Source organism: Cheilinus undulatus, linkage group 24, assembly GCF_018320785.1.
Source record: "Cheilinus undulatus linkage group 24, ASM1832078v1, whole genome shotgun sequence".
NCBI lineage: Eukaryota > Metazoa > Chordata > Actinopteri > Labriformes > Labridae > Cheilinus > Cheilinus undulatus.
Genome location: NC_054888.1, coordinates 20,911,961 through 20,938,405, shown reverse-complemented (window position 1 = coordinate 20,938,405; position 26,445 = coordinate 20,911,961). Strand labels below are relative to the sequence as shown.

The 26,445-nt window shown below is 37.5% G+C and overlaps 1 protein-coding gene across 2 annotated transcripts in view; it reads right to left on the bottom strand.

Annotated features, from left to right (window-relative positions):
- The window catches only part of LOC121506254 (fibroblast growth factor 14-like), a 164,741-nt gene that overhangs the window by 35,316 nt on the left and 102,980 nt on the right, over positions 1 to 26,445 (bottom strand). For both annotated transcript variants that reach the window (XM_041781974.1, XM_041781973.1), the window contains exons 2-3: positions 11,297 to 11,407; positions 4,423 to 4,526 (exon numbers count right to left, since the gene is read on the bottom strand). In XM_041781974.1, the coding sequence (XP_041637908.1) occupies positions 4,423 to 4,526; positions 11,297 to 11,348 (156 nt within the window). In that variant the 5' untranslated portion in view covers positions 11,349 to 11,407. The remainder of the gene's footprint in view (positions 1 to 4,422; positions 4,527 to 11,296; positions 11,408 to 26,445) is intronic.

Here is a 26,445-nt window from a genome sequence, read left to right as displayed (position 1 = left end):
CCCAAACCAGGGCTAGGCAATTAATCACCAATTAGATTAAATCGCAATCTGGCCTGCTGCAATTTTCAAATCATAGAAGGTGCAATATTTCTTTGACCTAAAATTTGCATCACAATACCAGTTTAAAACTTTTTTTGCAGCAGAGACGTTATGCATTACATATCATACAATCACTCTAGTGGCATATTTTGAGATTAATCTACAAAAAAATCATATTTTCTTCATTTTTGTATGTTTTTTTTGTTAAATATTAGATTTATATAAAAATATCATTCCCTTTAATACAACAGTTCATATCCAATTTGCAAACTGAATCAAAATCATCACAATTAGATACTTTTTCAAAATTGTTCAGCCCTAATGTTATCTAACATTGTGTTGGCTGTAGTATAGAATGAATTATTGATTATTCTTGTTGGAAAATACATGAAATGAGGACCTCAGAAATAATCGTATATCAAATTGCAATTGCAATATTGGGTAAAAAAAAAAAATCGCAATTAAATTATTTTCCCTAATCATTCAGCCCTAACCCAAACACACATTTACAGACACGCTGACACACTCACATATCCATATACACATTTTCAAATCTCAGATATATATATATTAAAAAAAGAGTTTTCTGGGGGGTTAAACTACGTATAATGTTCTTCTAAAAAATCAAGACCACAATAGGGAAATGATGCCATCTGATGGGAAATAGTAAAAACTAAAACTTTTACAAACATACTAAAAAAAGATCCCCATCACTTATTGCATGCATGTTTTTATGTTCTAATGGCTCCAGGATGAAAAAAATCAAATTATAATGGAAGTAGATGGGACCAAAAAGGTCACTAGGGACACGAATGTCAGGATTTTTGTGTACAGTGCATTATAGGCATGGGTGTGAGTGATACAACATTTTTCAAAATGCTATAAAGATTATAAAAATTCCCCAAAGCTCATGCCTGAGGCTTGAAAACTTGACAAAAAATGTCAAAAATAAAATTGTTCCAAAATGGTACAAAGGGACACATGAAGGTTAATCTTGCGCGAACTGCATTGACTTTTTACCTTGTCTTTAACCGTTTTTCACCCCCCTAATCGCTACCTTATTAAATCTCAGACTGCTGTTTTTGATGACCTTCTTCTTCATCATTCTTCCCTTTCTTGTCCACAGGAGTCAAAGTTCTCCACCTCTATCTGAAGCCCTGTCCTCTCACCATCTTCTCCTTTTCCTCGAGTCGGCAACATTTCTTTCTTCTATTGTATTTCTGTCTTCCTCCTTCACATGTCGGCCTTTTTCTTTAATTGTCTGCCATCTTTTTTGTCCTTCTCCATCATTTTTCCTTTGTCCACACGTCCTTCACTTCTCCCTCTTCGGTTCAAACTCTTTTGTCTCCATCTGTTGTCTTTCTCTGTCTCTCCTTTGTTCAAAGTTTTCGTCTTCCTTTCTTTCTATTGTTTCTCCTTTGTTCACAACAAAAAGGGTTTAATTTCATCATTACTCGTCCCCTTCTTTCTCCATCTTCTCTCTGCCCTTCCCTTTCTTCCTCTCTCTTGTCCTTGTCCTGCTTCTCCTCCCACCTCATCTTTTCTCCTCTTCCTTTTTTTCATGATTTGTCCTGGCCTCACCTTTATCCTGCTCACCTCTCCCTTTCATTTTCCTCCTTTCATCTCCTCTCCTCCCCTCCATTACTGTTCCCTCATCACCTCTCCTTTCCGCTCCTCTCCTCCCATAACCTCCTCTGCCCCTCCTTTCTGTCTCCTGTCATCCCCACCGTAAAAAGAAATGGAGGCGACTAAGGAGGGATGATGTCTGGGAGAAGAGACGTCGGAGAAAGAGTGTGAACTCTCTCTGAAGAGTCAGCGTTGAAATAATTCATATTCCTCTCAAGCAGAGTTACAAGCGGCCGACCGCTCCTCCATCGCCTTATTTCCACTCCACTTGCTCTTCACCGTCTCCTTCTTCCCTCTCTCCAATCATGTCTTTTCTATTGTTCTCTTTGTCTCTGATTAATGTCAACCATTTGACGAAGGTCTGAATAATTCTGCTTTCTAATGTTTCATTTTTCTGTTAAAGTTTTCAAAGAAAGATTTCTTTACAGAAGAATCAGACTCGGCTGTGGCAGACGGGCCACTACCTTATTCTACAAGTTAGAACTACAATATTCATTAACGCAGTACATCAGTGTTGATTTAGTCAACAAAAAGTTTTATTTTGGAACTTTTATTTGTAAATCGGAGAGTCGAAAACTGTGGGAAAGAGCGGGAAATGAGAGCCACAAAAGGCCCAGACTCCATCAGCATCACAGGAACCACTGACATAACTACAAGGTGACTGAGTCCCTGTCTACTAAAAATACAACAGAAAATGTTTGTTGCTTCTCTTTTTTGATAAAATCTTTGTAGAAATGTGTGATGTAGTTCAAATTAAATTGCAGCACCTTTGGCATTTTAAGGTTGAAACACCTGTTGCTGGTGCAACTAGCATGGAGGCAGATATAATAGATACTGTGAGACAGTTATCCTCCTTTTCTGCTCAAACCTAACCTTACAAATCAGACGGATTTGTCAGACTCCATCTCCGTCATCAGGCAAATACATCTACACAGCAGATTCCCAGAGAGACAAAATTGGGAGTTAAACAAAAAAAGAGTGAAGGAGTTAGATTGTCAGAGTACATTCACACACTTAGACTCCAGCTAGTGTTCAGTGATGCTCCTGTGCAGTGTTAAAAAAAAGTAGTTCATTCACACACAGTGTTGAGAGCAGTGAACCAACTCTGTTCCTGAGTTCATTCCAGACAGCTTTGTTGCCACGCCTACACTGCCACTTAAAATCTGGGGAGCAGAGTTTTCCCATCATGCATTGTGTGTATAGATGTGTTTTGGATGTATTTATATGTGTGAAGATGTTGCCTGTTGTGCAGTTATCACTGCTGGAATTCTTCTGCTCATGTTTCTAGTGGATTATTGTTGATTTTGATGTCAGACACAAGTGCACTATGAGGGACACTGTCCATTGAGTTACACACTTCCCACACGTGGCAAGAACTGGTTCTTAGTAGAGGATGATGAGCTGTCTGTCTGGTTGCTCCATCCTGACCATAGCATGCCAGCTTAGCCACAGTGACCAACGGGAATTGGCAGGTTTTAGTGGCATAGTAGAGCATCGACTGGTGGTGTCCAAAGTGGTCTGTAATATTATTCTCCGTGCCTGAAAATATAAAACACTATAAAGTATTAACTAGTAACACTGAGAAAGAGTTTAAGTTAATGGGAGTTAATTTTACTCTTAGTGAGAGTAGTATTTTAAATCCCATTAGAGTTTATTTTAACTCCTAAAAGGAGTTAAAAATCAACTCCCAGAAAAGAGTTACTAACTCAGCTCTAGAGTTTATTCGATGGTCTCACATGTACACTCAGATTGAGATGATTTTAACTCACACAGAGTTTATTCCAGGGTCCTGAATTTGCTGTGTAGGAGAGCTCCAATCAAAAATGTTAGTGCCGAATCAGCGTCATTTCATTTGCTTTGCAGGGTTAGGCTGTCAACAGTATAAGGCCTGTGCTCCAAAAGTCGATACAGCAATATATCGTCACATGCACCTTGCAGATACATGCACAGATACAGGAGAGGTGGTGCTCACACCAGGTAACATGGATCATAGTTTTTATCTACAGCCAGCAAGATTAAAAGCAAAGATACTGGATTATTCTGAGTTTCTTCAAACACCAGAAAGTCAGGAGTTGATATGCGTCAGGCAAGCTGTGCGAAAACAAGGTAAAACACTGCAGCAACACCAGTCTTCATCGACACACTACACAGGGCTAGTTAGCAGTTCGCAACAACAGGCTCACAGAGCTAGTCTGTGTTGTCCCAACCAGACATTGGCTACTGATACACAGCAGGGCCAATATCAGCCAATATCAATGCTAAACTGATGCTTGCTCTTTCCTTACTAAGGTGTGACTAAAACTAGAGCATTTTTTTGTCAAGAGCCAAGGCTGAATGTGAAATAGCTTCCAAAATGAACACTGCTAGATAAGGTCATTGTAAGGTAATTTAACTGAAGTTTGAGTAAGATGCTGTAATGTTTTTAAACACTTGTCACTGGTAAAGAAAAAAGTATTTATAGTGAACGTACCTCGATTAGGTACTTTTACAAAGTGACATTGCTTTGCAGCTCACCTCTTTCCTGCATGCTGACGCAATTCACCAAAGCAATCCTAAAACTTTTGGTACCTGTCAGTAATTTGGAACACAAAATATGCAAAGACACAGCCCGCGGTTCTGTTCTTGCTTTCCTAATCGGAGAGCTTGCTGAAAAGTGAAATAAAACTTGTGCCCACCTCAAACAAAACTTTGGGTCATGCAGGAATGTTTGCAAACCGTTTGTGTCTGCATATGCGTGTGTGTGTTTTTGTGTCTCACCGACGAGTAGAGGTGACCCTCTCCGTTCATGGCGATGTAGAGGCCGGTCTTGACTGATTGGATGGCCACGACTCTCAGACCCACAGGAATTAAGTTAAACAGAGCTGGGGACGAGAACAAACAAACTCAGTTGACTTGTACATGTGTCCCTCCTCCTGGAAAAAAGGAAAACACTCCCAGAGAGAACAGAAACGTCTGATGCTCAGATGGTTTGATGTCCGTGCAGATAAAGGAGTTTAGGGTTTTATGCTTGAAACTTTTGCAGAATGTTGAATGAAATCTGGACCTCAGTTTAAATATCAATTTAGCACAAAAACTAAGGAAAAGAGTGTTGGGTAGATTATTTCTTCATTGTTATAATGCGTCTTAGCGATAGATCTTATACTGCTGGAAGGCCTGTTTATTTCTATTTTTAACCCTCTGGTACCCCTTGTGCCAAAAATGCACACTTAGTTGATTTTTTTCTTTTTTTAAAACTTTGTCCTCTTTCACAGTTATTATCATGTATTGTTTTTTTGTTCATTTGTGCACATTTTTCAAAATTCTGTCCCAGCCACAACAATCAGCCCAACATAAATAAAGAAAACCTTTTTTATAGTCTTAATATCCCTGGTGTGCAAAAAATGTGCATTGAAACCCATTCAAACCACGTCTTTTGATCTGTACGCCATTAATGCATGAATCATGCATTTTCTGGCTTCTGGGCTTCATTTGAGAGTTGGGGCTTTACATTTTCACCTGGACCATGTTTTTACCCTGTGATGTCACTTTTACCATATATGGGCGAGGGCAGGAAATACATGTTTTTTCCACCAGATTTCAGACATTTTGAAATGTATGATATTTATAACATGATTTAAAGGTGTGCATTTTTTGTGCAGCAGCGTGGAAAACTTGAGTATTTTAGAAAAATTCAATAATATTGCATTTTAAACAATGTTGCTACTAATCAATGACATATGCCAGGCTGCAATAATCAAAAAGTAAGTTTTCTAATTTTCATGTGGTAACTTGCAAAAAAATCATTTTTTTGTGTGTATTTTGCATCTAAAAATGCAGTGACATCATCAGTGAAACATGGCATTTAAAGGGTTAAAAAAATTAAAATGAATGAGTATTTGACACTTATGGTTAGGCTGACCTTAAATGAGAAAAATATATAATAGTAAAACAATTTTGAAATTTATGATATTTATAACATGATTTAAAGGTGTGCATTTTTGGCACAGCAGGGTGAAAATCGTGAGTATTTTAGAATAATTGACCTCACAAAAAAAAAAAAAAAAATCATGCATTTTAACCAATGTTGCTACTAATCAATGACATATGCCAGGCTGCAATCATCCATAAATAAGTTATTCACTTTCAGTGTAGTAGCTTGAAAAAAATCAATTTGTGTTTGCCTTATCAAAAAATTTTGTTTACATTACAGACATTGCAATTAAAGGGTTAAAAGATATGACAATTATTGAGTATTTGGTATTTTTGTTAATGGCACAAGTTGATGAAACAATGAAAAAATTAAACATATAAAAATAAACTAATACAACTTTTTTTATATATAGTAATAACCCCTGTGGATTTTTTGCCCACTAGGAGGAAAATGAGGCTGCAATTTGTAGGGATACCAGAGGGTTAATGGTGCCATATTTGTAAAGAACATACATTTGTGGGATGAGCAGCAGAGCTGAGTATGTGGGTTCTTCTCTGCCAAACAAAATTAAGTTAAATATTTCTTAAATATATCCAGTGACCTAAAAGGGCCTTAAGAGGAAAAGTGTGATTTTTTTAAAGGGGGGCCTGAGGGTTAAATGAATTTTGTCCAGCCTTATGCCAATTCATGACAAAGATACACAAAACAAACAAAAACATTACATTTAGGAATCTTGGATCGCCAATTCTGTCCTCATTTTGAGAGGGAAAAAAATCAGTAAGACCAAATTAGGTTGCTTTAAAATTGACAAACTGTCATAATTGTTTTAAATAAATCTAATAAAGTCCTGTGATGAAGACTGTGATGCCAGACTTTCTGTTTTAAGTGTTGATTACAGCAAACACCACAAACCCTGTCAATCATGCTGCTCAGAAATAGCTGTTAAATCTCTCCAACAACAAACATTTGCTGTGTTAAAAGGTGAAATAGAAGTATTTGATGTGTGCAAGTACACCTGCAAGTAATCATCCTTAATAAATATCACACTTTTAAAGCGGCGTCACACTGGTGCACAGCTTTCATTAACACTAAAATATGTAGCCAGCTGACTAGAGGAGGTAACAACCCTGTGTTTAAACGCTGCAGAAGTGTCACTGATGTCTCCCCTCTGCTGAACAGAACCCTCATCTAGAAAAAAAAACAAATGAAAATCTCTTCTACAAGCCCGTGCTGGAGTTAATTCTTTCTGATTTAGCTGTGGAATAAATTAAAAAAGGATATAAGGACATTTGCCAAAAAACTGATGTGTCAACATTGGCCAAAAAACAAAGATAAAACCATAGTAAACAAGAGGGACAGTGCTACAACACGAGGACGGCTCAGCCAATATGCTGAAGACACTTTGAACCAGTGAGATGCCGGCTGTAGTGATTAGCATTTGATTTTCTCTCAGAATACAGCAGAGGCTACATTAATCAATAAGCCGTCCATCTGCAGCTCGTCCCGGAGGGCAGCGTTGGGTGCAGAGGTCCAATAAACCGGCCCTTAAAAAATAAAATCCTCTCAACAGCCACTTGTCGCTTTCAGTCCGACACACTGCCTCTACAAATGTCCCAGATGGAGGCTCTATGAAAACACAATCACTGCTTTATTGACGTCCTTCTGATAGCATACCAGTCTAATCAATACCATTATTAGGAAAGTCTGATACATGCAGGTGCTAGAATGGCCAGACAGTATGGTAATAAACTCTAACGGGTAATTGGAGGAGCTTTATATTTAAAGGAAAGGGGCTCGGATTTTTAAAAAAACATTTCAGAGTCTACATGACTAATAGGTTCAACATGTTAGGGAGTTTCATCAGCTGACAAGTGCCAGTTGAGTTGAAATGATTGCAATTTAATTGTTTGTGGCAAATGTGCCCAAAAAAGTATGTCTACTAAAATGTATGTTATTGTGACTAAAAGGCTAACAGTGTTAAAGCTCATTTATGCTCTAAATTACAGACCTTTATGGGTAAAGGTGGAGTTTTCTGTCTGTAAGTTGTATCATTTTATTTGTCCATATTTTGCATTTTCTGTCAAAGCTCACAGATACAGACCAAACATTGCAATACCGTTAATAGATGCAATTTTGAAAATCTTATTTTTATGACTCTAATCACTATATAATTTTGTCATGGTAATATTATGATGCATTATGTGACCACTTTTTGCAAAAAATGCTATACCAGATAAACTGCAGGGTTCCCACTTGAGAAACCTTGCAAGCTCCTGGCTCTTGCTGCCAATGGAACTATCTGGTGAAACAATTAGACTGACTTGAACTATGAAGTAGTATAGGTATTGGCGTTGTCACTACCTGGCTGGCTCGCCAAAATGGAGTCTGGTCTGCTTAAGGGTTCAATGCTGTTTTGGTTGGGACAGTAGTTTGTGGTTGTTTACTATTCTGGATAAGGGGTTTGTTCGCTCAGCATCCATTCTTCCATTCGGGTGGTGATGCCCAAATAGGGCTGAAGTTATAACAAGGTGAGGAGAGGGCAAGACTAAATAAAAACAATCACAAAGTATTTACTGCTACTAAATTTCACATAACATTTGTGTAAGGACTTACAGGTAAACACGAGGCTCAAAATGAAGCTGCACTAGACATTCCAACTATTGCCAAGCAAATACAAAAAAATATTCCAATATTTTACAAAACATCTGTTTAAAACAACGACTGTTCTTACATTTTCAAACCTCGGATGTTTCAGTCTTGCAGTATTGCCTTTAGTTGCTCCCACTTTTTAAGATGCATCTTAGTTTTTTTAGGGATGTGCATTATTATCGGCATGATATCAGTATCTGCAGATATGAACATTTCTGCCAATATTTTTGTCGGACATATCAGCAGGTATTAAAAATACATTTGTGCAGTTTAAAGCAAAACTAATGGCCCTATCTCAGCTTTAGTTTGTTGTTTTTCATGCACATTCCTTAAATTTCAAAGTGTGTTTCAAGAACTGAAGTTTTAGGTTTGAACCATGGCGAATGCCATGAAAGGGAAGACTTAGTGTTTCTTATAATAAAATCAGTATCTGTATCGGTATTGGCTAAAATTAGTTTGGTAATATCGGCATGTCAGACATCAGCAAAAATCCAATATGATGCATTACCAGTGTTTGTTGCTTTGCTGTCACCTTGAAGGTGCTGTTTTGTGGCTAAACAAAGGAATTCGAGGCGCAAGTTTTGATCAGTTATTAGAGCAAGTGCCCAAAAACTGAGGCTACAGTCTTCAACACAGTATCTGCAGATTTGGATCCCAATCCCCATTCTCTTTCCCCATATTTTCTGTCTCTCTTTGTTTGTTTTATTAATTAAAGGCAATAAGCCCCAAAAAAAATCTTTAAGAAAAAGAAAGGATGTTATTTTGGAAAGGCGTGACTCTGCTAAAGGAGGTCCCAGCTGATAAAGCGTGGGAGCCACTACATTAGGGTGCAAATGTGTTTATTTCAAATTAAACACTAGTTTTAAACTACAAACAGCTCTAAGATAGCTGCCTTCAAAACAACAAGACTCCATTGACAGAATAATTAATTTTACTCTGCATGAGACGGTTGTTGAAATACTTCTGCCTCCATCTGATAGCTCGTTTTTACTGCAGTGTGACACTGGTTCTTTTAAGGATTAGCTCAGATGCAACATAATATTTGAGACACAAACAAGCTGACAGATTGAGGCAGCAGAAACAGGCAACTCCAGAGTTCTGGTATGCAAAAATGATGTTATTTCAATGGAGTCTGAAGACCATAAACTCAGCAAAAATGTTTATATCTGAGCCTGTCTGAAATCTGCGCAACACTGACAGCAATCCACAGCCTTTGAGTGGGAAAGAGAGGCACTTCTAGTGGACATACTGTATTAAAGTTTGGTAAATAGTCCTAGGCGCAGAACCATAAACTAGAAAAAAGGTGATTTTTCTTTGCAAACCTCTGCTGTGCATGGAGCTAAATGGATAGACTTATAGTTACTATAGGGACTATGCTTTAGAGCAGTGTTACTCAACCAAAGAGCCTAATTTTTAAAAATATCTTTGCAAGAGCCACAATCTAAGAGGTGAAAAGTGGCAAAAACAGCTTGAAGTAGCAATAAAAGTAGGTTAAAAATGGCAAAGTGTTAAAAAAAACAGCAAAAAATGGTTGAAAAGGGGTGACAATGGAGAGGAGAAGTGGAAAAATGCTCAGAAAGTAGCAGAAATGGGTGAGAAATGACAAAAAAGTGGGTGGAAAGTGACCTAAATGGGCAAAAAGCAGAGTGGCCAAAATGGTCCAAAAAAGAGAAAAAAGTAGTATGTAATGGCAAAGGATAGTTTAAATGGACATAAGTGGCAAAAAATGGTAAAAAAAAAAAAAAAAAAAAAAAAGGGAAAAAATTTGGATGAAAGTAGCAAAAATTGGGAAAAAGGGAAAAAATTGGGAAAAAAGGAAACAAGTGATATTAAATGGCAATGAGCGGCTAAAATGGACGAAAAGTGGCAAATAATGGTAAAAAAAAAAAGGGGGGGCAAAAAATGGGATAAAAGTGGCAAAAATTGGGAAAAAGTGGCAAGAAGACGTAGCAAAAATGAGCAAAAAATGGGGACAAAATGGATATTTAATGATGAAAAGTAGCTTAAATGGGCAAAAAGGTGAAAAAGGGCAAAAATGGGATAAAAGTGGAAAAAATGGGGAAAAACAGGCAAAAAGAAGTTGTAAAATGGCCAAAAAATATGAAAAAGGGGTAATTAATTGCATTATAACTGAATAAGAGGGAAAGGCAGATGTTTAAGGACATTTGCAAACCAAAATATCCAAAATATATCAATGTTAAAATTTTTTAAAGATCAGACATAAATGTTTGAAATGTTGTTGTTTTCAATTTGAATCCTTTTGTGGGTGGGGGTCCTCCGAATGAATAATTTCTTCTTAGGGGAGGCTCACTCTTCCACACTTTGAAAACCCCTGTTTTAAGACACCTGCATAGGAGAAGAATGACTCCATCAACAATTGCAGAGCATACTTGCGCACAGCTTGTCTTCTGGCCACCAGCTTAAGATCTAGTGCAGCTATTACAAACTATCCATGGTGTGAAATACCAGACAGCCCTCCAACCCTTGGTAGCAGATAGCGTGCTAGTTGGGGGTTGTTTAGTTTCAAATGTTAGTGTGGAGCGTTGACTCGTCGATCGTTTATCTGATTTAGGTTAGAGCAGGTCAGAATCTATAACCTCTGCTCTGAAATATCAGCAGCCTTCCTGGGCTGTGTATTGATAAATCCATGGCGCTGTCCGTGGTGCTGAAGCAGCAGTCAGATCTGTTTTCCTCAGCCCAGTTCTTCTGACAGTTTTCTGATGAATAATAATGACAGTTAGTGTTTTTAAAAATGTCAGCGGGGCTTTGTGCGCTCACCTATGACATCTGACGTCACCACTGGCTACGTCCACGTCTCATATGGGGCAGCGTTTAAGAAAACCTTTTAAAGCTATCAATTTAGACCAGCTGGAACTCTTTAAAACCTCTACTAGATAGTTAACAATCAAATATCTTTTGGAAGAAAAGTATCTATTAATTCAGTTGGTGTTTGTGCAAAAAAGGCCTTGAAAGTAAAAAAACCAAACATATAATTTGGAGCAATAGTGACTATTAAAAGAAATGCTGGCCCTGTCATAGCAGTGGCTTTGTTGGTGTGCTGTGCCTCCTTACATGAGTTGGTGCTGTCGTCTTTGGTCCCATCCAGACTTCCATCCTGGCCCATCTGGAGATAGAAGCCCTGCCTGCAGAACAACCTGGTTACTATGCCCTTCAGCTGTGGTTCTGCAAAACACAAAGACACAAAGGAGAGTTAGAAAATTCTACACATCAGAAAAGACTGGATTGTGCAGCTTTTTTTTTTTTTTACATCATTTATCTACACATTCATACCCAGAGATGATTATTTCTGGAGAGCCCATTTGGGGTGCAGTTTGTCGTTAGAGAACAATGTGACCACTTGCTGCATCCTGAGGGATTTCCTGTGCAGGGACTAGTCAGGCACGTCCAATCCATTACAGGATTCTTGGACTAATCCTTCCCTCATGGTCACTGTTCCACTTGAATTACAGAGATAAATAATTTCTAAAACTCTGATGGTGTAGAGCTGTTTCATACAGGCTTTTATCAACCATATTCTGTTTACTTTAAATCTCCTGATGTAAAAACAGGTCTGTTGGCTTGTTTCTCCTCATTGAAACACTGATAATAAATCTCCAGTGGGGTCTCTGTAATCTCAAACAGTTCATTCATAATCAACAGCTTCAAGTATATTGTAGAGCTAGTTTAAATAGTTCTACTCAATATGAATGAATGGCAGCAGGAGTAACCTTGATAGCAGCAGGTCTAGCTGCAGTACTCTTGATTTAAAGACTCCAGTCATTTTTGACAAAATATTAGGCCTGCTGACTTTATCAAGATAAAACTCCAAGTTGATAAAGCTACTAGTGGAACATGAATCGACTGATGGCCCGACTTGAATGTGGACAGTCAGCTGATAAAAACGCCTCACTGAATAATCAGAATAAAATCCTTCAATACGAGGTGATGTGAAACGGAGCTGTCCCCTCTGCAGGTGCTGATTCTTTCAGCGTGTGGCGACGTTTCTCTCCCTCGACTGTTTCATATTCATCCATTTCAATAAAACAATGTAAAACTAGGCTATTCAGTAAATAAACACGTGGGTTGCTAATTTCATGTAAAGACTCCATAATTAAAGATGGTGGAGCAGGGCAGGGGCGTTTTAAACCCCATTGGAAACACGTTAATATTTATCAGATGACATCATGCTTGTTTATTAGAAGTGTTTGCTTTGGCTCTACAAAGAAATAATAGACTCTTTTCTTTTGGTTTATGTTATTCAAACTGTCTGACTATGGTTTGGTAGAATTTAGAACAGGAGGGAAGCGTGTTTCTATGCAATGCTCACCTCTCGGGGTGGAGTTAAGATTGGAAATAAGTCATAGCTACGCCAGACGTAGGTTGTCTTTATTTACACCCAGCTGTTATCATTGGCTGTAGTCTGAAGTTACGTTACAAGGCAAAGCAAAGCTCAGATGGACAGCCACACAGGATGTGTGACTAAACGCACATCAACATTCCTGATGTCATTAAAACCACTATAATTGAAACATAACAAACAATAAGGATTTTCTCAGGCCATATGTAGGATTAGATTAATTTAAAAATAGGCATGATGGATGACAACAGTAATGTGGATGTGCATATCATCTGCAGAAGTAAAACATTCTCCTAAAGCAGGGGTTCCCAAACTTTTCAGCTTGTGACCCCAAAATAACGGTGTCAGAGATCCGGGACCCCCACCTTCCCTTGAGGGGGATAAAGTGCATGATATTGCACAGAGCAACTTGCTTTTTAGGTACTTTTTATCACTTTCACTTACATTTAAGCACATATATCACTTAAATAATCACGTTTTTATTTTAAATTGGACTAATTTTGACAACTTTTATTACAATAATAAACAAAATGTATGATTTCAAATCATATTAAATTTTGGAAAGCATTCCGCAACCCCACATCACTGTTTCGCGACCCCCCTGGGGGTCTTGACCCCCACTTTGGGAACCACTGTCCTAAAGGACAAATGAAATTAATCCTTGTTTTAAAGTGCCTATTGAAAGATTTCATCTCTTTACCTTTTAACTTATTGTATAAATGAATCGTGGTCAATATCATCTTATTTTTCTGACAAAAAAATACTCTTTAGTGTCAAAGTGAAAACAGATTTCTACAAAGTAGCGCCAATTAAGTAAAAATATGTAATGTAAAATTAGTGACTGCATAAATATTCACCTTGTTTTCAAACCATTTCTGTGCAGCTTTCTCTGTTTGCTTCAGGTCATTGTCTTGCTGGAAAAAAAATTCTTCTCAAAGAGCGCTGAATAAGATTGTCCTCCAGAATTTTTCTGCATTCATTTTACCCTCCACCTTTACAAGCCTTCCAGAGCTGACTGCTGAGAAGCATCCCCACGGCATGATGCTGCCACCACCGTGCTTCACAATGGGGATGGTGTGTTTGGTGTCTGATGGCCGAAAAGCTCCATTTTGGTCTAATCAGACCAAAGAACTTTCTTCCACTTGACCTTGAAGTTTTGAGATGGGAGTCTCTCCCATCTCAGCTGCTGAAGCTCCTTCAGAATAGTCATAGGTGTCTAGGACGTCCTGGTCTAGGCAGGTTTACACATGTGCCATGTAGTGTTACATTATGTAATAACGCCCCATTATGTAATAATGTAATACATTTTCAATTCATTATGTAATAATGCCCCATTATGTAATAATGTAACACATTTTCAATTCATTATGTAATAATGCTGCATTTTGTAAGCCACTAAGTGGTAAGGGTTAGGGCAAGGTAGTAGGGTATACCCTGAAGCCCATCCTAAGTCCTAGGGTTAAGGTTAGGTGTTTAGTCTAGAGCCCTAAAGGGGGGTTGGGTTTAGGCATAAGTCACGAAGAGATTAGAGTTAGGGCAAGGTAGTTGGGTAGGGCATACCTTGGAGCCCACACTAAGTCCTATGGTTAGGGTTATTACATAATGGGGCGTTATTACATAATGCGGCGCTACATGCCGTAGTCCTTTCATTTCTCGATGATGGATTTAACTGAACTCTGGGGGATGTTCAGTGCCTTGGATTTTTTTTTCCTAACTTATACTTTTCAATAACCTTTCCTCTGAGTTGCCTGGAGTGTTCTTTTGTCTTCATGATGTAATGGCAGCCAGGAATACTGATCAACCAGTGACTGGACCTCTGTTGAATTAGGCCAGTCACTTTATAGGGGGTGAATATTTATGCAATCACATCCCCTTCATGATTATGTTTAATTGGCATTGCTTTGTAGAAACCTGATTTCACTTTGACATTAACGAGGGGATTTGTTATCAGTTTTATACCGACCATGATTGATTTATAGAATTAATAAAAGGGTAAAACATTCGAGGCTTAACCAAAACACCAGATTAATTGCATTTTTTTAAATTATGCATTAATTATGGATCTTAATTCATTACTCAGACCGCAGTTGTTCCATCATGAATCATCATGGTTGCAGCCCTAGTCACAACTTGGTGATATCTACAGCCCATTTTAATTTGGCCCAGCTTTTATTTGTGCTTTTTGAAGCAATTAAATGTGTTTTTTACTGTTAGCAGGACTGTATAAAACCAATGAAGTGATAAGTACAAGGGCAAAGATTATGTGCCAGTCTGCTTTCCCAATATTGGCCACTGAATCTGTATTTTATGAACATTTTCCCCTTTGAATCTGCATCATTTTGGCCTTTAGATCACATTTTTGCCCTTCAAACCAGAGCCGGTTTTTAAAAGTGCGAGCAAGAAGAAGATGAGACAAAGACGGAGCTGAGGGACAAAGAGTGAGTCACTGGATAAAGACAGAGAGTGTGAGGTGATGTAACAGTCACGGTTCTTCTGCAGGTACAGACGGGCATTTTCCAATCACTTTCATCACACCTTCTGCTCCAGATTGCATTTACCACACATACACACAAGCTCCCGTTGGTTGGTGGCACTGATTATTTAACATGGCTCCTCACACATTTCCAAGCAGCCACACCCATCCTCGCTCTACAAAATCAGTGGCTTAGCCTTCGGCGGCGGCTCGGCAAAAGCAAGGTGGGAATCCCCTTTGAACATGCGTGCGTAAGAGAGAGGATGTGTGAAGGTATACCCTAACGCACAGAGACCGAAAAGAAGCAAAGACTGACCCAGATTTTTCAAGTGTGTGAGCGGAAGAGAGAGGAAAAGAGAGGGAGAGAGAGACGAGGGGTGTTTTCCATCGATGTGGAGGATCCATCTTGTGCAGCAGGGGAGAAGGAGGAGAAAGAAGCAGCGGAGCTTTGCATCCAGCCTCTCATCTGACACCGCTCAGCATGCCGTGCTGTCAATAACAAATCTTTTTATTTTTATATAGAAAAATGTCATACCCTGGGGGAAATCCTCAACTAAATGCATCACATGTAGGAGCACGGGTAGAGGAGGTCACCCACATTATCAATCAGGAAACACATGATGTCTGAAACTGCCATTTCTGGGTGCAACAATTCTCACTGCCAGTTGTTTCCTTGATTGACTGATTTGGTTTTTACTTTGTAAAACTGTGGAAATAGTTAGAAATATCTTTAAGGGTTTATGGTAGCTCAAGATTAGACACAAAAACATCTCAAACCCAAAGAAAAGGAGGAAGACGGAACCAGAAAACCAGAAAACAGAACAAACTGGAACCACATCATTTAGACTTTCTACCAAAATCCTTAAAATTCATCTTTTAAACTGTTTTATGATTGAAAAAATACACTTTGATTTATTTCTTCTATAATATAAGAAGGGGGGGTTGCAGGATGCTTTCAAAAACAACAAAGATTTAAATTTAATATGATTTAAAGTAGGGCTGAATGATTTGGGAAAATAATCGAATTGCAATTTTTTCACCCAACATGGCGATTGCAATTCAACATGTGATCACTCTTCAGGTTCCTCATCCTATAAACCATTTTATATTATAACACACAAAGCTATTTTCCACAGAAATTTATATCCACTCTCCCAAAATCTACAAATAAATGTTCAAAAATTCTAAGAAAATAACTAAAAATTAAAAACCTGCCCCACAACCCCCAAAAAATCAAATCAATTCCAATAAAATTACAAATAAATTCCTCAAATTTTCATAAAAATACTAAAAAAAAATCACCCTCCCCAAAAAAATCAAATTAACATCTTAAAAATTTACAAATAAATTTCTCAAATTTTCATATGAATACTCAAAAAATCAAAGCACCCCCCCCAAAAATCAAATCAAGTTCTTAAAAATTTACAGATAAATTTCTCACATTTTCATGAAATTACCTAAAAGTTTTAAACCTAATTCCCCCAGAAATTTCTACCACTCTCCCAAAATCTACAAATAAATGTTCAAAAATTCTAAGAAAATAACAAAAAATTAAAAACCTGCCCCACCACCCAAAAAATAAATACAAATTCCCCAAAAACTACAATAAATTCTTTAAATTTTCATAAAAATACTAAAAAAAAAATCAAAGCAACCCCCCTCCCAAAAAATCAAATCAACTTCTTAAAAATTTACAAATAAATTTCTCAAATTTTCATGAAATTACCTACAAGTTCCTAATTCCCCCAGAAATTTGAATCAAATTCCCCAAATCTACAAATAATGTAAAAAATTTCCATAAAAATACCTGAAATTTTCCAAACAAATTTCTAATGAAAATCAAATCAATTTCCACAAAAATTACAACTAAATTGATCAAATTTTCAAGAAGATACACTAAATTTTCAAAGCAAATTTCCCCCAAAATTCAAATAAAATTCCTAAAAATGTAAAAAAAAAAAAAAAAAAAAAAAGAAAAATCAAATTTTTACGCAAAAATATCTAAAAATTTAAAAGCAAAAATCAATCTAACAAAAATGACTTATTGCAATTATTTTCTCCTATATTGCAAACTTGATATAAATTGTGATGAAGGAAGTGATGATTATATGGATTTCTTATTTTGAGGAAGACAAAAATATACAAGAACAAGGAAAGAAGGAACTTTTGTCAGTTATTCTAGAAAATATTGGCACTTGAATGTTTGCATTATGTGTAGAGTAAAACACCTCTGCTTAAAAAAATGTATTAAACTGATATTTCAAAACACATTTCAGGTTAGCCCCTGGTCTAAATAATCCTATTCTTTGTTTGGATCAATTTGATCTTAATCGCCTTAATGATGCTATTAACAAACTGCTGAATGTTTTGAGTGTTTACAGCACCAAGGCTTGAAATATTAACCTGATATCCAGTCAGTTTGAAGGGCTTAGTCACATTAGTCATGATTATTTGTGCAGTAACAGTGAAATTGCTGCCCTCTCCCCTGCTGGTCTGGTACACAAGCACAGACGTACAGCCAGGTGTGAAAGGTGGCAGTAGAGTCGGCTCACAACCAAGCCAAGAAGAAGAAAACAAAGGGGCAAGCATGGAGACCACTTGTGTCGACATTAGTTATACTGTGCATGGAGAACAGAGTCCATCCTGCAGGCTACAATGACCAATACCTTCCTGAGTCCATATCTACCTCAGACGATGAAATGATGCTCAGAGTCAGCAACTTTTCTTACTAAAAGGCACCAAATACCTGAGCATGTGGGCCGTCCTCAAGTGCACATGGAGCATGCTCAAAAATGGGTTTTTGCAACACTATGATCCCTAGTTTAAATGCATGTGTTGTGTTGTAGTTCAGTGGTTCCCAGTGTTTTTCCCTCAGGTCCTCCACCACTCATATCTAAGAAAAGCTAAACCCCCCAGGAACTACTTGGAGAAAGTACACACCATTTTTAACAGCCTACATATGATGTTCCTGAAACAAAATTCTATGTAAAATAGGGGTGTAATGGTAATAATTGGTGGGAAAAAGTAATGGAAATGAGTTCAAATGTGGCAAAATTGGTGTAAAGTGAAAAATTGTTCCAAATTGTGCAGAAAATGGTAAAAAAAAAAAAGGTCAAATAATAGTAACAAAATTTGGATGTGAAAAAAATCCTTTAGAAAATATTCTTCATTTTTTTAAGGCACCTGGTGACCCCGTCTAAGTGGGGTCCCGACCCCAAGGTTGAGAACCAGTGCGCTGGACGACGTGCTGTCAGCGACACGGCTGCAGAATAATGTCAGTGCTGATGTTGTTGTCTTTTTCCACTGTTGTATTTCACTGGGAAACAAAATGCTCCTAAACAGGACACTTTTATCTGGGAATATTCTGGCTGCTGCTGTCGTTTGCTGTGGTCGTGTGGTTGCCTGGACAGTGTGACAGTGAATTGCTCTCTGGTTTTCTGGGTGTGTATGAGCTTGGCTCCACATGTATTCATTCGGTACATGTCTGTACCGTACCAAGAGGCCCGTACCGAATCAGTACGGTATGAACACATGTACCTTTACACCCCTAATGTAAAACTATCCACTAATAGGACACTCTGGAAAAAGTACTAAAAAGGATCTATTTATTAAGAAAAACAACCTCAATTCCAAAACTCCAATTTAAAAATTTATGGAAAAACTGCATTTATTTTAGTTTAGAAGTCATATTGTTAAGTTTATAAGTTCAAAAATCCAACCACTGTTTCCAGTTTGTTTTCTTGAAAGTTTACAATGATTCTTATTTTTAAAAAATCTGCATTTCTGATGTCAAAATTTAGGACTTTTTAAATCTTGAAATTTAGTTTTTTTCTCACCAATGTCAAACTTTTCAAACTCTGAAATTCTGAGTTTATCCATAATCCAATCCATAATTGCTTCTTATTTCCCATTTTTACCAGCAAAAGACCGCTACAATCACAGCGAGCGCTTCTGCTGTAGAGTGATTGACACTCTTTGACCCGCCTCCCGTCAGCCTGTGAACTCGCACCCAGCTGGGGAGACAGTGGTGACGTCAGCATACGGCGAGCGGTCAGGATCACTCTTGTGTGGCCGGGTTGTCGGCCAAGATGAGGCAAGATTTTTGTTGTATAGTCTGACGTGGATCTGTGAACGACCAAAAACAATCATGTCTTAAATCTCCTGTTATAAATCCTAACTCTCATAAGCTTGTACTGAATAAATGTTTATCTTCAAGCATTAATCATCTGAAAAAAGCATCTTTACTCTCACAGAGGAGACAACTGATTACAAAAACATCATATTTCTCCCTCATATCAAATCTGCAAATCTACATGTTTTGAAGGTTGTTTCTGGGACAAAGCCAGCAGTATGAAGGTAAGAGCTTCAGATATGAATACCTGAAGTGGGTATTTTTCACATTTAACTGCATGCAAATACACAAAGTAAGTTTCACACAAACATCCATCAGAGCTCAAGGATTTTCTTGTCTTTTTCTCCCTCTAAATACAGAACAGTACAGCCTGTGTTTCCATGCCCTTGGTTAAATATCATTGCGACTGACAGCTGTGATATTTCTGCTGCTTTCTGATTTAAACTAACAGTTCACCTGCAGAAATCAGCACATACGCTGATAAACGCAGGAAGAATGAAATCAGCCACAGTTGAGTCCGTCTGTCCTTTATTGTGTGACGCACAATCAGGGGAGGAAAATGCCATGTCCTCGCCGCTATCTAGAGGAGTCAGGTTTGTAGGTATTCCAGTCGTTAATGTTTTAATGTTGCTGAATTCGACCTTTTATTTACTCCTCCCTCTTTCTGTTGCCTTTAAACCCTGTCTGATATTACAGCAGGTGCTTTTCTGCGGCGCCATGTAATATCAGAGTACCTTTCTTTAGCTGGTGTCGTGACTCAGCAGATGGGATTTTTTTGATGATTTATTTTCTTAACAGAGCTGCCAAAAGCTAACATTTCGTGGCTTTAACAAGTCAGACAGAAATTTCTGGAAGGAGTCATGTCCTTTACTTGTCACTTCTGGCATGTTTGCTGATTTTAAATTAACATTGAATGTGATTTCAATTATAAATGTAGTTAAATTAGACATGCAGGCATTCAAACACTGTTTTTATACACCAGCTTGAATGTTTGATGCTGTCTGACATTACTGCAGGTTTTCAGTCGCTTGCACCTTTCCTGGCTTGTGTTGTGACTCAGCTGAAGGCTGAAGATTTTAGGAGGGCTGGGCGATATGGACTGAAAATTTTATCCTGATATTTTTAGCCTGATCGGTACTCAGGCTGATTATCTGTGTTGATATTTTACTTTAAATGCTCTCCTTTGAGGTTAGTCTTCTCTTCTAACTGTTCTAACTGTAATGCAACACTTTCTGATTGGCTGGACACCACACAGGTAGGAGCCAATCAACGCCAAGGCCTGGATGCCACTGACACAGTAAGCATATGGCACCACTTCCTGTTTTCTTGTTGTTGCATTGTTTCGGTTCGTCTCTCTCGCAACATTTTCCATTTTACGTTATTTTTCTGATCATGCAACTTTAGTTTTGTCTTATTGAGTACATTACATACATATATAAGGACAGCTATCACTGCTGCTTCCACCTGGACTCATGTCAGAGTTTTCTGCAAACTCCTCGTGGGCTTTCAGGGACGCAGTTATGTTCTTTTTCTTCTATTTGTAAAAAATTTGCAAAAAAAAAAAGTTTTCACTTTGTCATGATGGGGTACTGAGTGTAGATGAAAATCAGTCAGATAGTGTTGTGAGCAGAACGTCAGCAGTGGAGCCAAAGTAGCTCACCTTTGACTGACCTTGGCTGATTATGTGGAAAATAAAACGCTGATAGTGGTTTTCAGGTAGATATCTGCACTAATAATCAGCCAGTTCAATAATCGGTCGATCTCTTGCATAAACACTGACATTTATCCAGCCTTAAAATCATCTATATTAGCCTCTTCAATGGGAATATTTAGGGATGCATGATATTAGACTTCTGGCGATTACCAATTTTCCAATATTTATAAAATAACTTTAGCCAGTACTGATATTTGAATGTAGTTCAGACCTAAAACTTCAATTAAAGTTTAAAGATGAACAACTTAAGAAATTTTCAGCCCGTGACCCCAAAAACAGCGTCAGAGATCAGGGACCATCTACCCTTGAGGGGGATAAAGCCAACAAGGCATCATGAAAAAAAAATGCATTTTAGGAAGTTTTTATAACTTTTACTTGCATTTAAACACAAATATTACTTTGTAACTTTGTTTATATCTTAATTTGAACAAATTTTAACAATATTTTATAAATGATAGATTAAATTTCTGATTTTAAATCATGACCCCCACGACCCCCTTCAATGTATGGCGACAAGGGCTGAGCAGTTTGCAAAAATAATGTAATGTGTATATATATATATATAAATCTATAAATAAATATAAAATGAATAATTCTATATATATAAATTATTCTATATGGTTTATTTATGATGGGGGCACGAGACTCAGTCTGCTCTGTTGTTGTCAAAATAACATGTACATACATTCTTTTTTATAACAATTAGAAGCATTAAAAATAACAGCATTTGGGCCAGAAAAAAAAAGATGAAAAGAAATTACAAAAATCTTTCTATTTATTGAGTAAAAAAATCACCAATTTGGGAGAAAAAAAACCCCAACCAATTTACAAAGTTGTGTTTTCACAAGAAAACTATTTCAGTTTTATAAAATGTTAATTTAAGAGAAAAAATTTTAAAATTTCCATGTTTAAAAAATGTTGTATGTTTGTGTTTCTAATGTCTAAAAATAAAGTTTATAAAATCCTACATTTACACAGTGTAGAGTCAAAAATGTACAAGAAACCAAACTGAAAACAGAGGTTGGATTTTCAGTTTTTGGACTTCATAATCTCTAAAATTTGAAGCTTTGATTCATGAACATTTATGACTTTTAAAGTAACTTTTTTCTTTTCTCATGAATAATTTCTTAAACTTGTGAAATTTGAGTTTTCTTATGAAAATGATCAGACTCTTTATATCAGGGGTGTCAAACTCAATCACAGCAGGGGTCAGATTCTGGCCATGGGTCTAACCTGAGGGCCTAACAGGGTCAATATTCAACCATGAAATGTCAACCTCACTTTCACCAGAAATGATTTATGGGGGGGTGGGGGGGGGGGGGGGGGGTTAGCACTGATTATAAATGATTTTCATATTAAAAAAGTCAACTTTGTAAGTCTAAAGGCTCAAAATCTGAGATGTAAAAGTCAAACTTATTGGTTCAAAGGGTAAATACATGACATTTAAAGTCAGAATAATGTATTTAAAAGGCAAATATAAGAGATAGAAAGTTGATATGATTTTTGACGTTAAAAATATGAGATAGAAGTCAAAATTGTTATTTATTGTTTTTTTTTTTGTTATTTGTTTGTTTGTTCCTGTTTTCTTCTCGGTTTCTGTTTTTTTGGTGTCTTGTCGTCCTTTTTTCTGTCTTGATTGTTTTTTTCTTTACAGTTTAACTGTTATACTGGGGAGCCCTCCTCTTCAAGCCTCTTGACGGTTTTTTGGGATTTCCCTGGCATGCCTTGTAAAGTTTTATCGCTTACTGTCAATGTCCGTCCATTACTGTTATTGTTGTTGTGTTTCATTAATGCGCCAAATAAATGAAATGAAAAAAATGAAAAAAAAAAAAAAAAGAGTTTAAAAGGTCAAATATGGGATAAAATTCAAAATTGTGATTTTTAAATGTAAAAACAAGTGAGATGAAAGTTTTAATCATTAGTTTTTGAGGTCAAAATAAGATATAAAAGTCAAAGTTAGTGGTTGAAATTGTCATAATGTGAGAAAAAAGTCAAAATCATTAGTTTAAAAGGTCAAAATATCATACAACTCCAAATCATGAGTTTTGAAACTCAATATATTGCTCGAAATTTACAATTGTTGATCTGAAAGGTTAAAATATAGCAGATAAAGCCAAAATTATGAGATGAAAAGGTCAAAATATGAGCTAAAAGTCCAAATTATGGGTTTTAATGGTGAAAATGAGATAAAATAAAAAATGATTAATTTAAAAGATCAAACTTTTAGTTTAAATTTAAAATCGTGATTCTATAAGGTCAAAATAAAAGACAAAAAGTTGAAACCGTAACTTTGAGTCATAATTGTGAGATAAAACATTGAAAATATGAAATGAAAGCAAATTTCTTTTCCACGTTTCTGACTTTTAATCAAATAATTTCTACTCTTTACTATTCATATTTTTATGACTCCTCCGGGATATTGTAAATTATCAAGATTAAGATAACATTTTTGTACTGGAGGCCCCCTGGGCCTTGAGTTTGACACCCCTGCTTTATATGATCTCTCTTTTTTTCTCTAGAGAGGCCCTGACACACCCTGGTAAGTTTATCTGTAGATCTTTTATGAAGAACAGATGTCTTTAGGCCTAAATGTTGGGATTTTGTCAGTTAAAATAATTCAAATTGATGTGTTCTTTATCCCAGGTGGATTTCTTAAATACGATTGGGCGGCCCTGAAGAAAGAAGATTGGGAAGCACTGCTTTAGACTCACTCTGAAGTGTAAGTAGAGCTGACGTAGGGCTGTTGCCTGAAACTCACAAACCTATTGGTTTATGATATTTACAGCTGACACAGGCGGATTATTATTGCCAAAATATCAATAGAAATGTTCAAACCAGCCAAAAGCGATATCCTATTGAGCATCCCCAGAAATATTTGCTTGTTTTTAGTCTAAGAAAGATGAAAATTCTGGGGTTTTGGCTGCTGGTTTGACAAAAAAACAAACTGAATAGGTCGTTCTTAGCTCTGGGAAACTGTGATGAGCATTCTGATTCGTTTTGTTTGTTATTTAATCAGCAAAACAATTAAGAGTGGGGATAATCAGCAGATAAAAAGATAAAGAATAGCTATTTGCAGCTGGAGCAGTCTTACTGTTGGTGTTTGCATGAATCCCTGCTGTGATGGATGAACAGACGATAACTCTCCACAGGGAAAGCGTCCTGCTGCATCCACTCAGCCTCACCTCATCATCTATTTATGCTCCTATTCATCCACTTATCCACCTTTTCATATTCAGACCTGACGCTGCTGCTGCCACGTTCCCACATTCGTCAAGGTGATGTACGTTCCCACTCCTCCCAGCAGCACCAGCAGCATCCCGTCTGTTACTAGGGAAATTCCCATTCTCCCGGTTGCCACGGCAACAGCCTCGTGATTCCAGACTGTTCCAGTGAAAGGGTATTCCCCCATCCACACACACACACTCTCACTCACACACTCTCGCTCACACATTTCCACACAGACACTAAGCTCACCATAATGTGATCTGATTCCATCAGTCAGCCCGTCACGCCGCCGAGCTGATTTGACGTGTCGTATTGTCTGCTAATTCGCCTCAGTCTGGGTCTAAACACGCTGTTTTACACGGGATGAAGTATCAACATGGGTGTCTCACACAGGCAAAGTCCCTGCCTCTGCCTCTCCTTTTTCTCCACGCTCACACATTTACACACCGAACGGCGGCGCCGGAGTGAAAAATCACAAGCGGCGACTGAATGCAACCATTTCATCCTCATTAACATCACAGTGATTAGTGATTAGAGCAGCACTTACAGAGCTGGAAAGGGGAGGCTTTTTGTTAACATACAAACACGGTTAGATTCAGATCTGCTCCAGCTACAGTCAACGTCCTTGCTGAATAAAATGCTCCATTATTTTAAAAAAAAAAAGCACCTTTAACAGGGAATATGTCCTTAAGAGACGTTATAACTGTCACCTTAGTGTTTCAGGCGTCTCCAGCATCGACATGAAATCATTTCTTGCACACTCTCCAATGACAGTTATTGATTTTCTATGCCTGTTTATTATTATGCATTGATTGAAAGGCGAGGAAACACCCCATGTAGATATCCCGTCCATCACAGTGATAACATATAGACAAATGGAGCCAAAGAGCTACACTCACATTGAACAGCAATAATCACTAGCTCTGGATTTAACCTGAAGAATATCGGCTTTGATTTAACGTCTTTAAAATCAATACATTTTGTATTTATCCATTTTCATACTCTAAGATGCAGCTGATCATTTCAGTTTATATAATGAAGCCTAGAACATGGTAGTCATACGCCAAGCCGTGAGCTCCCACAGCCAATCACAGCGCTTCCTCTCAATACAGCGGTGTACTTTAATACTTCTCACTAACCCCTGCTTGTATAAATGCTGATGCACCACCTAAGCAGAGCTTCACCTCCTCCACCCCAGCCACCTCCTTTATAACCTACAGCTTGTTGCACCCTCACATTCAGAGTCATGCTACTATGGATTAATAGCTTCTGAACTCATTTTATTGTACTCAATACACACTATCATGTGGGGGAGCATCGTTTGAGCAGAGCCGTCTCCACCAAGTAGAACTGTAATTTGCAATAAAATGGCTGAATGTATGATGAGTGTTCCTGATTGAAATAATTTTATCAGTTTTAGGCCCCGTCCACACGGAGATGAAAACGATGTATAGCCGTTTTGTTTTGAAAAAGTTTTCTGTAAAGACAGGATCGATTCAGGAAATATACATGGAATCACTGAAAACGACTAAAAACGCTGCAGTGCATATGCCAAGCCTGTAGGTGGCGCTCTAACGCTGCCAAAGAAATGCATTAAAGAGAGAAGAAGAACACAGAAAACTGCCCCAAACTTTCTTCTAGCTGCCTTATAGTAAGGAGGATCCTAGCAGTGTTAATTTTGGCAGCTATTTTTGATTTTAGTTTTAGTTTTAGTTTAAATGAAATGCATCTTAGTTTTAGTCACATTTTAGTCATTTCTATTCTTTTTAGTTTTAGTCGACAAAAACTCAAAACATTTTAGTCTAGTTTCAGTCCATAGAAAGTCCTCACATTTTAGTCTTAACTTTTAGTCCAAGCATTTATTTTCTTGCTTAAATCTGGTACCAAATCATGGTAGTGTGTTCTCTGCATTCTGCCAAACCTGGGGTCCCTGCTTTCTACAGCTGAGAGGCAGAAGAGATACAGATGCGTTGTTTTTTGACAGATTTACCCACAGTGAAGAGAGATCCAATCAGTCGACGAAATTTACGACCAAAATGTTGGGAAGTTTCTAAAACTAAATTTAAAAGTGCTGTCAAAATTAACACCGGTGCAGAGTTTGCATGTTCTCCCCGGAGACTCCGGCTTCCTCCCACCACCAAAGACATGCTCGTTAGTTTAATTTCCGACTCTAAATTGGCTGTAGGGGTGAGTGTGAGCATGTCTCTATATGTCAGTCCTGCGATTAACTGGCAACCAGGTTGGGATAGGCTCCAACCTGTCCAGGACCCCTGACAGGATAAGCAGTGTAGAAAATGGTTAGTCATTTAATCACTTTGTA